Below are 17,647 nucleotides of genomic sequence, written 5' to 3' on the forward strand. Positions count from 1 at the left end.
CGGTTAATTTTCTTTATAATTTCTTGTATGAAACGTTAACTTATCTTCCTTTTTTTAGTTACTAATATAACTACAGACGGTAATTGTTTGATAATTTCCTTATGAGAACGTTATATTTTTTCCCTTTTTTCTCTTTTTTTTTTATTTATTTATTTATTTATTTATTTTTTTTTTTATTTTTTTTTTTTTTCTCTTTGTTCATTTTTTCTCCTCTCAGTGATTCGACTTTTTTATTTTTTTTTATGTTGAATTCTTGAGCAGGATTAATAACATTTATCATCTGTTATAACGCTATGATATGTGTGTACTTGATATATCTACTCTTACAACTTGCTTGTATTTGAAATATTTAAAATTAATAAAAATTATTGAAACAAAAAAAAAGAACTGGGGTACGTAAACTTTTGATCAGGGCCATTTGGGTAGTCTCTGTTGTCATTCTGATTTAAAAAGAGTAATCACAGTCTGACAGTTGATTGATAATAAATGACTTCAGTCAAATGCTAACCATGAGGGAAAGAAAAGTTTTTGTGTTATATTTTCAGAAAAAATTGCCAAGAAATCATAAATTCTGCCAGGGTATGTAATCTTCTGAGCACAACTGTATATTTGTGCAACAACTTTGAATTTCTGTGAAGATCTATATTGGTGATGCTTGCAAGTGACGATGTGACACCTTCACCTATTTTGAACCTTTGGTGAATTCTAAACCTTGTATGGATTTTGACATATATGGTCTGTAGGCTGACACATAGCTGTGGAGTAGGGATGAGCCGAACACCCCTCCCCCGGTTCAGTTTTCATCAGAACAGACAAAAAGTTTGAGCGAACTTGCAAACCCTATTATAGTCTATTGGACATGAAGAACATGACAAATCAAAAGTGCTCTTTTTAAAGGCTAATATGCAAGTTATTGCCAAAAAAAGTGTATAAAGGACCCGGGTACTGCCCCAGGGGACATGCATCAATGCAAACTTTTTTTTTTTTTTTTAGAAGTAGTGATTTTAATAATGCTAAAAGTAAAACAATAAAAATTTAATATTGTGCCTGGGGGTCCCCTTAGTCTGCCTGTAAAGTGGCGAATCTGTGTGATGTGTAGAACAGTGCCACAGCAAAATGAAATTTCTAAAAGGGAAAAATTGTATTTAAACTTGCTCGCGGCTGTAATGAAAAAAAAATAAAAAAAAATCGGCGCCCCCCACCCCTTTCAGGAAAGGGGGGGTGAGCGAGCACAATCGGGTGGCCCCACGATTGCCTATATAACAGCTGTCACAGCCAAGCAAAAGCAGTCATCGAGAGGCCTCCCATAGAGGCGGAGCTCCCCCCCCCTTTCTATTTTTCTTTTTTAATAAAGGAATTGTCAAAAACTTTCTATTGTGGTTTTTAATTTGACACGTTTTTGGTGAATGGGTAGGGGGGAAATGTACCCCATACCCATTCACATGGGGGGGGCAGGATCTGGGGGGACCCTTGTTAACTAGGGCTTCCAGATTTCAATAAGCCCCCCACCTGCACACCCCCACAATCACAGGGCCAGAGTTGTGCGGACCCCAAAGCACCCTCTCCATGTTGAAGGCAAGCAGCCTGGTGTGGTTCAAGAGGGGGGGGGGCGCTCGCTCATCGCCCCCCTTTCCTGACCTGCCAGGCTGCTAGCTTGGATAAGGGTCTGGTGTGGATTTTGGGGGGACCCCCACGCTGTTTTTTGTTTGTTTTTTTTTAATTGGCATGGAGTTCCCCTAAAATCCTATACCAGACCCAAAGGGCCCCGCGCAGTTTTTTTTTCATAGTGTTCCCCTTAACCACTTCACTATTATATACTCTGCACTGACACACACTACACAGTATATACATTATATATTAATACATTGCCTGCACTGTATATATATTCTACACTGACTACACTGTATATATACAGTATCTCACAAAAGTGTAGCAAAGTGTAATTTCTTCAGTGTTGTCACATGAAAAGATATAATAAAATATTTACAAAAATGTGATGGGTGTACTCAAATGTAAAAGTAGCAAGTGTACATCTTGTATAACAGTGTAAAATTGCTGTCCCCTCAAAATAACTCAACACACAACCATTAATGTCTAAACTGCTGGCAATAAAAGTGAGTACACCCCTAAGTGAAAAATGTCCAAATTGGGCCCAAAGTATCAATATTTTATGTGGCCACCATCATTTTCCAGCACTGCCTTAACCCTCTTGGGCATGGCGTTCACCAGAGCTTCTCAGATTGCAACTGAGTCCTCTTCCACTCCTCCATGACGACATCACGGAGCTGGTGGATGTTAGCGACCTTGTGCTCCTCCAGCTTCCGTTTGAGGATGTCCCACAGATGCTCAATGGGGTTTAGGTCTAGAGACATGCTTGGCCTGTCCATCACCTTTACTCTGAGCTTCTTTAGCAAGGCAGTGGTCATCTTGGAGGTGTGTTTGGGGGTCATTATGTTGGAATACTGCCCTGCGGTACAGTCTCTAAAGGAAGGGGGATCATGCTCTGCTTCAGTATGTCACAGTACATGTTGGCATTCATGGTTCCCTCAATGAACTGCATCTCCCCAGTGTCAGCAGCACTCATGCAGCCCCAGACCATGACACTCCCACCACCATGCTTGACTGACTGTAGACAAGACACACTTGTAACGCTTCACCTGGTTGCCGCCACACACACACACTTAACACAATCTGAACCAAAGAAGTTTATTTTGGTCTCATCAGACCATAGGACATGGTTCCAGTAATCCATGTCCTTAGTCTGCTTCTCTTCAGCAAACTGTTTGCAGGCTTTCTTGTGCATCATCTTTAGAAGAGGCTTCCTTCTGGCATGACAGCCATGCAGACCAATTCCATGCAGTGTGCAGCCTATGGTCTGAGCACTGTAAGGCCGACCCCCCACCCCTTCAACATCTGCAGCAATGCTGGCAGCACTTGTATGTCTATTTCCCAAAGACAACCTCTGGATATGACGCTGATCACGTGAACTCAACTTCTTTGGTCAACCATGGTGAGGCCTGTTCTGAGTGGAATCTGTCCTGTTAAACCGTTGTATGGTCTTGGGCACCATGCTGAAGCTCAGTTTCAGGGTCTTGGCAATCTTCTTATAGCCTAGGCCATCTTTATGTAGAGCAACAATTCTTTTTTTTTATTAGTCTGGTGAGCGCAAACAGGAGGTGTGTTTTTTTTTTTTTTTTGTTAGGTGGGGTCATTTGATGGAAATGTTTTGTGAGTTTGGGTCTTTTGATGCAATAAAACATTTTTTTAATTTATATATATATATATATATATATATATATATATATATATATATATATATAAAAATAAAAAGTATTTGATCAAAAAAATAAAATAAAAATATAACATTAATAGAATTTTTTCTTTTTTTGTTGGGAAGTTTATTTACTACTGCGTTTTGTGTTGATTTGGAAACAAACACCCATAGCTTCACACCCCCCCCCCCCCTTTAATCAAAATCTTATATTCCGTTTGAACACTCACACTGCCCTCAACATTTCTACTCTAGTATCAGAATGGGTGGGCTGGGGGAGAAGCATGCCCATGCATCAATATTTGCATAGTACTTTAGGGGGACTAAGATGACAATTTGCAAATATGGTAATAGAAAGTAAAGTAAAGGTGGCCCCTTAAGGGCCAGTTTACACTGCTGCAATGCGGGAAACCTGCAAATCCACTGCAGATTCCCGCATCGCATGTTTCCCGGCAGCAGTTCACACTGCCCTATGCGAACTGCTGCGAGTGTCAGTTAAAAAGTTAATGACACCCATGCGATCCGATTCTGCTGCAGACAAAAAAAAAGGGTCCTGTGCGAGTTTGATGCAAATTCAGCCATAAGATTTTTGTATGCAGTGCGAATCACATCCGAACTCTGACATCGCAGCAGTGTGAACTGGCCCTTAGAGTGCTCACTCTGCTGTGCATGTTACTTTTAAATGCATTTGTGCAAGTATGTTTGCCTTAAAGAACATTTCTAAGTTTATGTATTCAAGTGATATATTTAGCTTATTATGCCTGGATTCCCACTATAAATCTTACTGTATATATCACCCAGGGCCATGAAGTTGCTGCAAAAAGAGAAAATTATCATTCTGCATACAGAGTTATGCTGAATTATTTATTGAATACTGTGTTAAATTACAAAAAAACAAAAAGGCAACAAAACAAAACTTACAGATATAAATTATGCATTGGATTTACATGTGTACCCAAATTAATTTTTCCTATACAACAAATATACAGACATGCTAGCAAATATGTAATTCACCAACAAAAAACATTTATAATATGCATTGAACAGATAAAAGGGCAGTGGAAAGAATGATGTATAATGTTTTTAAACACATAAAAATGTAGTACAACAGTTTAAGAATTACTTATAGAACAATTCTATGTTGCCTATAAAAAGTCTTTGGATACAGTCTATATTATTAAAATAGTACCATCTAGTAAGTAAAAGGTCAATAGAAAAATAAATATGTGTTAAAGCAGAACAAACCCACAGTGGATTCAAGGAAATTCTGTTAAACTGTGATTGGAGCGTATCACTAAAGTCCCATACACACAGGGGTCACAATGGGGTTCTCGCTAAATGTTCCAGGTGCTGCTTAGCCCCTTCTGTAGACTTGGCACACAGTACCCCTCAGGGAAATTGTGGAAAAATAAATGCGAACAGAAGCTTGTGGTTGTTTATCTATACTGCTCCTCTGGGTGTCACCCACACCTAACCGAGTGCCAGTCATATGGTCTGGCATCAGCATTTTAAACACAAGACCTGGTTTGCTTCTACAGCCAGCTTCTCCATAGTCAAGCCTGGCTTATAGAATTCCTTAGCATTTAATATGATAACCAAATTAGGGACTGTTGCATATATGCTTTTAGCAAGATTTCGTACCTGCAGACATATCCTGTGCTTTGTGTACCTTAGCTGGGTACATGACGAGCCAAAATGTCAAGACAAGTCATGCTTAACCACTTTATTGCAGTGGCTTTTAAACTTTTTTTTCACAAAATCCCCTTCTGGCTTTCAAAGTCAGCACATCCAGACATCACCTGATTAGGTGGCCTTCAATTATTCACAACTTACAAGGCATATTATGAGTTAAGAGTAAGATACATCTATTTAAAGCACAATATTTGAAAATAGTGAGGGGCATGAAAACCTTGGTGTCTGCCTCTACTAACTTTTGAATCTGATCAATATGCAAAATAAAGCTCAGTGTGTGCGATCTTCTTTATTCAACATTAAAAAGAAAAAAGGAATTGCTTTATGTGTGTGAAGAAAAGCTGTAATTGCACCACTGGTAAAGTTGGGAACCAAATGGTCTTGCCTTATTTATTGGAGAAAAAATAAGCCAGATGGAATCTCTTCTCAGTAAATGCAGCAAAGTAGAGCTACTAGTAAGGCCTCCCTAGTTGAAGCAGCATTATAGACTATGAAACTATAAGGCCCCATACACACGACCGAGTTTCTCGGCAGAATTCAGCCAGAAACCCGGTCGGAGCTGGATTCTGCCGAGAAACTCGGTCGTGTGTACACTTTTCAGCGAGGAAGCCGACGAGGAACTCGTCGGGCCGAAAAGAGAACATGTTCTCTATTTCCTCGTTGTTCAATGAGGAAAGTCGGCCTGCCGAGATCCTCGGCGGCTTCCACACTGAACTCGATGAGGAACTCGATGCGTTTGGCACGTCGAGTTCCTCGGACGTGTGTACGGGGCCTAAGACTGTCACCATGCTCCCGCTGACACTGCAGAGAACAATGATGCAACCTTTGCCCTGGAAAAATGTATTCTAATACAAACAGCATTCATCGGTGTTCACTGTAGCCAAATGATCACAGTTTGTAGCAATATCAACTCTTGAGACTAGCTCAGTTCCATATCTAAGCACTATGCATTAATGCAAGTTGCACTTCTTGCCCTTGCAGCCTGTGGCAGAAACAAAAAAGTTAGCAGCGGCAATCAGGACTTCTAGAGGTTGCAAAGACTTTTAAGCCATTTGACGTTTTTATTACAGAACTTACACCAATATCATCTTATTGTGTTTTTCATTTGCAGCCTGTACAGAGAAAGGAGGCAGACAGCAACATTAAAAGCTTTAAGATTATTTGATGTTGTGAAAGCAAAGACATGTAAAAGGCTGGCAGGGAAAACTGAAATATTCCACCACAATCTAGGCATAATGATTGGAAGTAAAAGTCCTCAGAAGATCCAGATTCACACTAGAATGATCTAGTGTCTTTTTAATGAAGACACTTTCTTCTTCCGGGTGGCCAGCATTTCATAGAATGGGTCTTTGCTGATGGCAGCTCTGCAAAAAAGACACACATAATGATTGAATGGATGAAGCTTGTTACATACATCATGTGGTCATTCAACATTATTTTAAACTGTCCATTACCTCCATTCTAAATATAGTGGGGCAGATCCACAGAGCGAGAACAAGATACGACGGCATCTGGGTTAGATCCGACAGGTGTACGTCTTCGTATGCCTTCGGATCTAAGATGCAATTCTTCGGCGGCCGCTGGGTGGCGTTCACGTCGTTTTCCGCGTCGGGTATGCAAATTAGCTATTTCCTACGATCCACGAACGTACGAGCGGCCGGCGCATTTTTTTACGTAGTCTGTAGTTGGCTTTTTCCGGCGTATAGTTAAAGCTGCTATTTCGTCGCATATAGTTAGACTTGCCATGTTAAGTATGGCCGTCTTTCCCGCGTCTAAATTTGAATTTCTTTTTTTTGCGCAAGTCGTCCGTGAATCGGGATGGACGTAAGTCACGTCTAAGTTTAAAAGATGACGTCCTTGCGACGTCATTTCGCGCAATGCACGGCGGGAAATTTAGAAACGGAGCATGCGCAGTTCATTCGGCGCGGGGACGCTCTTCATTTAAATGAATCACGCCCCCTAATCGCCGATTTGAATTCCGCCGCCAGAGATGCACTACGCTGCCGTTACTTACGGCGCAAAATCTTTAAGAATTCGAAATTACGGCAGGTAAGGTACGGCGGCGTAGTGTATCTCTGTGGATCTGCCCCATTCTTTTTTGGCAGACATCTTTTAGGGCTAGTTTACACTTGCTTCAGACAGGCTTTGTTAAAGCTCTCTGAACACCAGTCAAAGCCCCCGTCACTAAATACAAATTTTCAACTAGAGTCCTGTTTACACCTTGCTTCTGCTTGGTGCTTCGATGAGGCTTGGGGCAAGCTTTGTAATAGACTTCTATGGAGGCTATAAAGACGCTTTGAAGCACCACTAAAGCTACATGGGGTATCATTTTTGAAGCGAAGCAAAGCAAAGGCAAGACTGTAAAGCCAACTATTTTATTTAGTGACAGGGGTTTTGACTAGCATTCAGAGAGCTTTAACAAAGCTCCTTACTACCCCCTCAGCCAATAGGAACACACTGTACATGCCCCCCTTCAACATGGCTTATTTGACATATGAGCATGAGATGCCAATGCCTGGAGATGGAGGAGACAGCCTGCAGTGTGGGAGGGACTTCTGCCTGATGAAAGAGGAGTTTCCTCTAGCAGTGCTCCACCTGTTAGATCGATCCTCTGTGGGAGAAAGTATGGTCTGAAAGTCTATCCCAATCTCTGCTACCACACCTCTCTACTCACTACCTGCCCACCAGTACACATTCACAATCTTCTCCTCCTCTCCTGTAATCACCACCTCCTAGGTCTGTGAGCTGCTGGGACACTACAAGTACAGGCATGCCAGGAGATGAGGGCAACAGCAGGGTGTTTAAGACTGAGTTCTAGATGAAAAGGGATGATGTATGTCTGTATATACTGTGTGTATATGTCTGTGTATACGCAGGCAGCAGGGCAGGTCTGGGTGCACACCTGTGCAGTGATAACATGGCACACAAAGTATGGCTTTTATTCACATGCTTCATGCCCGATCCGAGGCAAACCACAGCAGGTTACTATTGAGCTGGCTCCACGACTGCAAATGCGCAGTTCAGAGCCTGCAACAAGTCGTTTTTTTTGTTTGTTTTTTTTAACAGCCTTTTCCCGCCAGCTGCCTACCACACGAAGCACTAGGGTGAAAAGGGGTGTGTGTGTGGACACTGATGGAAGGTGCCACTTGGGGGGGGATGCTCTGCCATTATCTGGCACTCTCCATAAGGTGGGACTCTGCAGATTGCGATATATACAGAGAATGTCAGGACTTTGATGTAGGGGAGAACACTGATGTGAGTGTGGCGCTCATTCTGATGGCTGCACTCTGGGGTTTTTTGTGGCTTACTCCTGACCCACGTACTCTGTACATTATACTGTACATAGACCTGACCAACAGTTGCTGGTTTTAATTAAGTTCTTCTTTAAGGTAGCCTCAGTAAGGGCTAGTTCACACCACACGCCGTCCAGTGCGTTTTTTTTTCTGCATCAAAAAAAAACATGGAAAGTAGGTTATAGGGTTTCCAATGGCATAGTTCACACCAGTGAAGTCAGTTCCAGAAAAGAACATGCTGCATTTTTTCTGCACTGGACTGTAAAATGCATAAAAAAAAAAAAAAACACACACTGGACCCCAGTAAAGTAGGGGAAAGAAACAGGAAAATAGAAAAAGCATCTAGAATCGCATCCAAAAATGCATAAACACATCTGGAAAGAACCTGGAGTGCGTTTTTGTGGCGTGAACCAGTCCTAATGCCTCGTACACACGACCGGTTTTCCAGACGGGAAAACTGTCATGTTTTCTTTTGGTCGAGAAAACCGGCCGTGTGTATCCCGACAGAAAAACTGCGTTCGCGAATGGCAACGTTTTTTTCCCCCACAGTTTTCCTATGGGGAAACTGCTCTGGAGCATACACATGGCCGGTTTTCCCGACCAAAGCTCCCAGGCAGTTTTCCTGTCGGGAAAACCGGCCATGTGTACAAGGCACAAGACAAAAATATGCTTTTTTTTGTGTGCATAAAAACATATATAAATAGGAACATTTATTTTAAAAACAAATGATCCTTTGACTGAGATCTATTTGTGTCTGTGAGATTATCAGTTGCAACACAGTAATTCGAAATGTATGAGTACAAGGTCTGTGGTATGTTTGCATTGAATACAGCAGATGCAGATTCGGTTTAATCCTCATTTAAGACTCTCCCACTGCCCATTATTCGCCATGGTGCACTATGGGTGCCGCAGGTCATCTCCCTGGTCGGGGTCCCAGTGCATTATTTTGCCCAGGGCCCATGATGCCGTTAAGATGGCACTGCCCATGAGAGGCTCCTGGTGCCTTTACTGGGTCACCGGTTTAAGTCCACTGCCACTCTGCATATCGCTGAGCATGATGCCCCTCTGCATGGGTATGCCCACATTAATGTTGCATTAAAAAGATGGCTGCCACCTGTAAGCCTGTGGGTCCCATAATCTTCTAGTGCCGGGGGCCCCGCAAGTTGTCAGTCCGCCCCTAGGTGGGTGCAACAAGAAGAGTTCAACACTGAGGAGCTCACATGATAAAAATACATTTGGCGGAGTATGCAATGACGAAAGGCATCCTCCAATGCTGCCATTTAGGGTAAAGTGGATAGTCAACCCCATCTCATTTGGCATTTTTGCCCACCTGGCCAAAGATGCAAGAGTATATATGCCTCATGCCCCTGTTGATGGCTGTTTAAGCCGAAACGCGCTGGGTTTGCATTATAGCACCCCATACTGCTTGTATTCATGTGATCACTTTCATTTTAATATTTTGATATTTTTTATGACCTTTTAATAAAACCTGTTATGGTTTGTTTTTGACCTGCACCATTGGAGCCCTTTTAATTTTTTTCATTTCCGAGTCTACTGGAACTATTTGTTCCTTTTGTTCCTGCATCTGAAGGCCCATTTGTTTGGTTCCGGTTGTTCCTGCTGTCCCTGGTTTCATTCCATCTGACGGATCGAGAAACGTACCAACATTCGGGGAGTCCTAGTTGCAGCGACCTGGGTCCCAAGAGGCCACCAAGCGATTTAGACTCACTGTTGTAAAGCAGCTAGAGTCCACCACACATGGTAAGAGTACCTTATCATTCTTGTTTGATGCCTTTATGATCTCTGCAGACAACCAGTTATTCGTCAGTCCATGCCAGCGATTGGAGAGTCACACATTTGTTTGTTTATGAACTTTTTCCACATTCAGTGTTTTATTTTCCCAGCATCACACTAGTTGTGACATCTGGTCTTCACACATGGACTTTACTATTTAGCCACTATTATTCGTTATTTATGTCACATACTGTATGTTATCACTGACATTGTATTTTGATACACTTTTAAGCGCCGCACTTATTTATATTTTCCATTTGCTTTGTTTGTTTGTGTGCTGGCAGCTCTTCTTCTATTTTTGGTTAGCGCAGTCTTTTTCCACTTTTTAGTATATATGCCTCAGACAAAGCTAGTAGAGGCTTCCAACATCAGACCCTTGTACAACACCTTTGAGATAAGATAGTGACTTACTAGTGGGGAATTAGAAGCATGTGGGGGACTCATCATCCCTAACCATGCCTACTTGCCTCTTAGGTTGCAAAAGACACAGGGACAGCTAGTGCGCTCCACAAGGGGAGATGGATGGGTATTTAAATAGCGACAAAGTATTTTGCAAGTACCTTCACATATATGTGGTACATGTTAATGACATCTTTGGATTATAAAAAAGACAATTGTTAAGGTACTGCAGTTCTAAAGCCTGAAGGTGTTTTACCTCCATGCATTCAGTGCGCAGCTCGAGCGCCCCCCCCCCTTATACTCACCTGAGCCCGATCCAGCAATGTGCACAAGAGCAGAAGCTCTCTTGCGTCTCTGCCTCCTCACTAGCTGAGGACACAGCAGTGGGAACCATTGGCTTTCTAAACATAGCCAGTTATAATTTGGGCAGTGTCCTGTCTACTAATGTTGGCTACTTAAATCTATATTAACACACCTCTTTATCCTGTCCAACCCTATGTTATAATGTGTAATGGTTTTCCCTGAAAATGACCTGGAGTCTCCCATTTGAATTGTACGTACTGCCTACTCACTCCAGTGTTCTATGCTGGTATAGGTGGTTAACAATCACTTACAGACGCTTGTAGTGTTGAGGAACAGAGGAGGCGTGTCTGACTAGGCCTGTTAGATTACATAATTCAATGGGAAGAGCAGTCAAACTCTGGTGACTACTGTATTACACAGTCATGTTTAGACACATTGGGCTAGATTCAGAAACAAATGCCTATCTTTAGGCGGGCGTATCGTATCTCATATACGCTATGCCGCAACTTTGAGAGGCAAGTTCCGCATTCAGAAAGAACTTGCGCCCGATGTTACGGCGGCGTAGCGTATATGGGCCGGTGTAAGCCCGCCTAATTCAAAATAGGCTGGTAGGGGGTGTGTTGTATGCTAATTAATCGTGACCCCACATAATTGACGTTACTAACGAACGGCGCATGCGCCGTCCGTGAAAGTATCCCAGTGCGCATGCTCCAAATGACGCCGCAAATAGTCATTGTTTTAGACATGAACGTAACTTACGCACAGCCCTATTCGCGTACGACTTACGTAAACAACGCAAAATTCTACGCTGGCCCGACGTCCATACTTAACATTAGCAGGGGTAACTTTACGCCGGAAAAAGCCTTACGTAAACTACGTAAATCAATGCGCCGGGCGAACGTACCTTTTTGAATCGGCGTATCTATCTCATTTGCATATTCTATGAGGAAATCTACGGAAGTGCCCCTAGCGGTCAGCGTAAATATGCACCCTAAGATACAACGGCGTAGGAGACTTACGCCGCTCGTATCTAGGCAACATGGAGGCGTATCTGATTCTATGAATCAGGCGCCGAGATGCAACGGCCCGCATTCGGAGTTACGACGGCGTATCTGGAGATACGCCGACGTAACTGCTTTATGAATCTAGCCCATTGCTGCTATAACAGGAGGAATTAGGAAAATGTAAATCAAGGTAGTTAGCATAATTGGGTTTATTTACTAAAGGCAAATTCACTTTGCACTGAAAGTGCCCTTGGAAGTGCAGTCTCTGTAGATATGAGGGGGACATGCACGGAAAATAAAAACCGCATTTTCGCTTGCATGTGATTGGATGATAGAACTCAACAGAGCTTCCCCTAATTTCAGATCTTCCCCTCAGATCTACAGCGACTGAACTTCCAAGTGCACAATGGATTTGCCTTTAGTAAATCAACCCCAATGTCTCTCTGACTAAATATACATTTTTGTTACTTAAACTAGCCTTTAAATCTCAGCAAAAGCCATATCAGATCCATAAAAAAGGTACCTTACTAAAATAAAATTTCTTAAAGACCAACAGTGATAAACTACCAAGGCTATTAGTTTGTAAAGCTGGCCAAAGAGGATTTCGTAAAAAAAAAAAAAAAAGACCCAATTCTTCCATCCACGCATTAGAAGTGGAAGGGGGAATCCTCCCCACTGTGTCACAGTATTTTGACGATGGGGAGACTTCCTCACCATCAGGATACACTGACCAGGACTGTAGGCTATAGCTTACAGCGCTAATCAAGTGAATTTTTTTTCCAACAGGCTGATTGAACAGAAGTTGATCAACTTCTGTTCAACCACAGTGCCCATCTGGTACATAGATTGAAAACAAAAATGGCCAATGCCTGCTGAACTGGATGAATTTCGATCCATGTATGGCTGGCTTAAGACTTTAAAGTGGATGTAAACCCTCCGTACATCCAGTGAACAGCCTGAGATGATACACAGGGATGAACCAAAATCTCCCTACATAGGTTTTACATGTATATTTGCTGTCTTCACATTAATATACTGTTTAGAAAGTTCAGGTCGTGTCAGGAAATTTTCTCTTCTTGTTTAACACAGAGTGTGATGTCTGGGCATACAATTGCTGATTGGAGGAACGGCACACACCCCCTGTCATCATAGGCAGAGACTCTCAGAGGTGTTTTGCAACAGGGCCAGCTGCCTGCTAATTTATATATAGCAACCTCCCCTGACAGAAATTTCAGACTGCTTTTATCGGATGTGTCCGAGAATTTGTCAGGAGTTATCAGGCTGATAACAGAGCAACGGGCCAGGAGAGAGCTACGGGTATTAGCTCTTTGAAGAGAGATAACATAACACTCCAGCTCAAATTTCATGAATTGGGTTTACATCCACTTTAATGCTCTCTTAAATAAAGTGGTGAAACTACTTAGAAATGGCTGCCGTTTCAGCTTCTCTCCAGATGCCTCAATGAAATGCAAAATGTGAAGGTATCCCTCACTCCGAGTTCAAGTCACCAATTAGAATTACATCAAGAAAGACTGTGCGACACTGAGATACAAGGAATTTCGTCAAGGCAGATATCCTACTCACTAAAAAAATTGCCAAAAATGTATAGCAGCTGAAACCGTATCTAAAACGCAAAAGCTAAACTATAATATATTGCAGCTTATCAGCCCTTATTTGTGGTGGTTGCATTTTTTATGTTTCTTCCTTTAATTTCATCTGGTGATTCTGCCAGTAATACATTTCCTGTCCTAGAGTGAAAACACTCACCTACTGTACAGTATCTATAGGGAAGCAGTGTTGTCACCCTAGGTTGAACTACCAATGTGTCCCTCTTCTTTGATGTTCTGTGTACCCCTCTCGGTTTTAACCAAAGCCGATTAGAAGACCAGCATGGGCTGCAGATCTGATCTATGTATTCTCATGGGGGGGGGGGGGGGGGCTTGCTGTCATAATACAATAGCGCAGTGGAAGAGATCGCTACATCGATATCATTTGTGTGGATGCAGGGGGGGGGGGGGGGGTTCTGTGAGTTTTTATTCATTAAACCTGGTGCTTTAATAAAAATAAAAAACACAAAAAGTGCGAGCTTTAAAGAGAAATATCAGGGTTACCCCCCCCCCCCTTTTATACTTACCTGGGTGGATGCTGCATGGGACCGACACTGCATCTGTCCCCCGGTGTCTCTACACTGAGAACCAGCTCTTCTCTCTGCTTCTCCACGCTCAATGGAGCGCTGAGCTTGGAGGGGCGGGGAGTGACTGTCTCAGCTGCTTGCTGAGGGTCTGAGACAGGCATCAGTCCAGGCACCTGGCAGGTCCAGACTTCATTGTCGTGATGACGCAGTGCTTGGACTGATTCCAGTGGACGTCAGTAGAGAGCAGACTTCATACCACTCTCTCCTGAAAACGGGTCACAGGAGTGCTAAACAAATTGCACTCCTGTGACCCATAGGAGAAGCACAGCCAAATGAGCTCATGCTGGACTTCAAGTTACAAAAAAAAAAAAAAAACTTGATTTGTTGTACAATCAACAGGTATAGTGTACTTCTATACTTGCAGAGTACTTAGCCTGAAAAATGCTAATACAGCTTCTACATCTAGGGATTCATAAACTGAAATTCATTACATTTTTAACAGTAATGTCTTTTAAAACCATGCCAATAGTTTTCCCCACCATGCAAAAATATACAATTTATATTATTAATTTAGCAAATAAAAAAAAAAAAGGGAATTTGATTTGAATTCTACAGTTTACTAACCATTAGTGGGTCTAATCTATGTTCAGTTTTGGACTACAGTAACAAGAAAATTCAAAGGAGCAAGATAGAAAAAATTGTTGTTAAACATATTTCGAATAGCGAATGTGGTTTTCGTTCAGGAAAGTCCACTTTCCAAAATCGAATGTTAAAAGGCAAACAAAATGTTGAAGTGCTGACAAAACATTCATTAAAGTGGAGGTTCACCCTAAAAACGTTTTTTTTACATTAGAGCCAGCATAGTAAGGACATTTCATTTCGGTAGTTTTTTTTTTTTTTTTTTTTCTCTGTACTTACCTTTATATCCTGATTTTGTCCAGGGCTTCCACGTTCTGATGACTCCGGGACTGGGCGTTCCTATCCCAGCCTCAGGGTTCCGATGACTGCGGGACTGGGCGTTCCTATCCTTCCGTTCGATGATTGACGGCTTGTGAAACAGGTGACCTGTCGCACAACGCGCGTCACCAGATTTCCGGAAATAGCCGAGCTGCGAGTCGGCACTATGCGGCGCCTGCCGTGTAGAGCTGACTGCGCAGGCGCCGTATAGTGCCGACTCGCAGCTCGGCTATTTCCCGACATCTGGTGACGCGCATTGTGCAACAGGTCACCTGTTTCACAAGCCGTCAATCATCGAACGGAAGGATAGAAAGCCCAGTCCCGCAGTCATTGGAACCCGGAAGCCCTGGACAACATCAGGATATAAAAGGTATGTACCGAGAAAAAAAAAAAAATGACCTGCCGAAATGTAATGTCCTTAGTATGCTGGCTCTGCTAGATGTAATTTTAATTGTTTTTTTTGGTGAACCCCCGCTTTATTAAGTCTTGCAAGAATGTACTGAGAATTGTTGTAGAATAAATCTACTAGTGTATTTCCAGGTTTATACTGTATATGTATGTGCTCAGACATATAAGTGGACACACTAGAAGCCACTTACTTTATGCTTTTTATCCACTCATCTTTTTCTTCTGCTGAAGGTGCAGAGATGCGATACACTGTATGATTACCCTCTACCACTCTTCCATCTGCCTCTGTCTTGCAGGCTTTGATCACCTGGTCTTTGTTGTCTGGTATAAAGAGCTCAAAAGAGTTCTACAAAAAGAATGAAAACAGCAAAGTAAGGCATTCTGTGAGGAATAAATAGCAGTCAGTGGAAAGGATAAGGATTAGGATAATTGTTGGACTGTTTTTTTGTGATGTTTGTAAGGAAGGGGACTGTTAAATACCAATCCAGTCACAAAGAAACAAATCCTTAGGATGCACCAATTACTTTTACAAAGTTAACCCATTGGCCAACTTTGTACAAGGACATACATTTTCAACACAGCTGTGCTGTAATCACAATAAGTGTGAATGATTGTCCCGACACTCCTTTGTTTTTATTCTTAAATCTTGCACAACTTTATTGGGACTGCAGGAATACAATCACCTGAAATCCTAAGTTTAGCTAAAATAAAAAAAACATAAATCTACAGTTAGATATGTTTGTGTGCCTTGTACTGATCCTTCTTTTAGGAAAATCTTACCCCCCTGCTGTAATCTTCTGGCAATGTGGGAGTTAATACAACTAAAGTGCAATCGGGAGCATTCATCAAGGGGGATGAACTATGCCCAATCCACCATTCATAGAAGCCATACTACAGTTTCTATAAAATGACACAGGATCTATGAATGATAGATGGGTGGATGCTTGATAGCTCCGCTCCCTCCCTCCATTCAGAGGTCCTGTGTCATTCATAGAAGTGGTATTGTGGCTTTTAGGAATGGCAATATGACAGGAAAGGGCAGGTATAGTCAAGCTCTTTTTGTGAGAGCTCCCGATAGCCCTTTAGTTGTATTAACCCCTGCAAAACAGAAAGACTCCTCCTAAAAGAAAAATAATCAGCACAAGTGACTCATCATACTAACTAAGTTATGTCCCTTGTTCCGATTCTTAGGTTTTTGATTTTAGCGAAACTTAGGCTTTACATGTACCATGCTAGCCTCTCTTTAGTATCGAAGTGAAATTGGGAGGTAGAAAGAGTAAACTGGCAACTAGCAGAGCCCAGCAACACATGAATAAAAAGTTTGGGACTAAATGAAGTATAAAAATACTAAGCCATTAAAGGGGGAAAGACTGCAAAAGGCTTAAGTCATTTGCCTCCCCCAGAGTTACTGAAGTGTGCTGTAAACTCCAACACAATGATCAATCAAGCTTATTTTACTAGGACAGTAATCATTACTGATAACCATCACAACTTTTCCACGATCACTTTACTTAGTGCAAATTATGGAAAGTTCAAACACTATACTGGGTTTGATCATGCAAAGAAATGAAAACCTAGGTGTCTCATATGCCCAAGCTAAGTTGTATTCATTGTTCATTAAGGTTTTAAATACTTCAAAAAATAACTGGTACAGATTAAAAACTAAAATACATGCAACATCAAAGTAGACCACCAAAACCCTGCAATACCCCGTTAATAGGGAGGCTATAATATTTATAGCAAGAGTGATCCTTTACAAGGTTGCAGAGACATGTCATACAAACTGAGCCCAGTCTGCTCCATACTGTCCTACTAGCAGAGAAACTTCATACAAATAGAGCTCAGTTTGCTTCATATGTGTCCTAGGGATTAACATGCTTCATTAACTTCTTTCACACGGGAACACTCACAGGCTTCTTAGAATCCTCAACCTCCCGTATATTGAGGTTTTCCAATGGTATTATCCCACGGGGCTCCTTGTCCTACAAAGCAGAGTGTAAGTGTCAATATCCAAACTGTAGAAATTAACATGAATCCAAAAAAGGCAACGATGTTAAAGAGGAAGTAAACCCTCACGATTTTTTTTTGTTAAAAAGAGAAAGGCATAATGCAAGAGAAAGGCATAATGAGCTAGTATGCACAGCATACTAGCTCATTATGTGGCACTTACCTGAGATCGAAGCCCCCCAAAGTCCTCCTTGGTCCCGTCCACCGCTGCCGCCATGTCCCCTGGAGCTTCTTCCTGTTTTCACCGCTCTGGCGCTGTTATTGGCCAGAGCAGCGATGATGTCACTCATGCGCGCGGGACCGGCAGATCCCCGCGCATGCGCGAAAACACAGCATTAACCAGAATAATGGCATTCGCAAAAACGACACGCTTAATGCGCCATTG

General features: G+C 42.1%; 1 protein-coding gene across 1 annotated transcript in view; it reads right to left on the bottom strand.

Moving 5' to 3' along the window:
- Positions 1–6,001: 6,001 nt before the first annotated feature.
- CYTH1 (cytohesin 1) overlaps positions 6,002–17,647 on the bottom strand; it is a 57,732-nt gene continuing 46,086 nt past the window's right edge. The window contains exons 11-13 of the mRNA XM_040330896.1: positions 17,166–17,237; positions 15,447–15,601; positions 6,002–6,327 (exon numbers count right to left, since the gene is read on the bottom strand). Coding sequence (XP_040186830.1) covers positions 6,249–6,327; positions 15,447–15,601; positions 17,166–17,237 — 306 coding nt within the window. The 3' untranslated portion in view covers positions 6,002–6,248. The remainder of the gene's footprint in view (positions 6,328–15,446; positions 15,602–17,165; positions 17,238–17,647) is intronic.

The sequence above is a fragment of the Rana temporaria genome, chromosome 12 (genome assembly GCF_905171775.1).
Source record: "Rana temporaria chromosome 12, aRanTem1.1, whole genome shotgun sequence".
Taxonomy (NCBI): domain Eukaryota; kingdom Metazoa; phylum Chordata; class Amphibia; order Anura; family Ranidae; genus Rana; species Rana temporaria.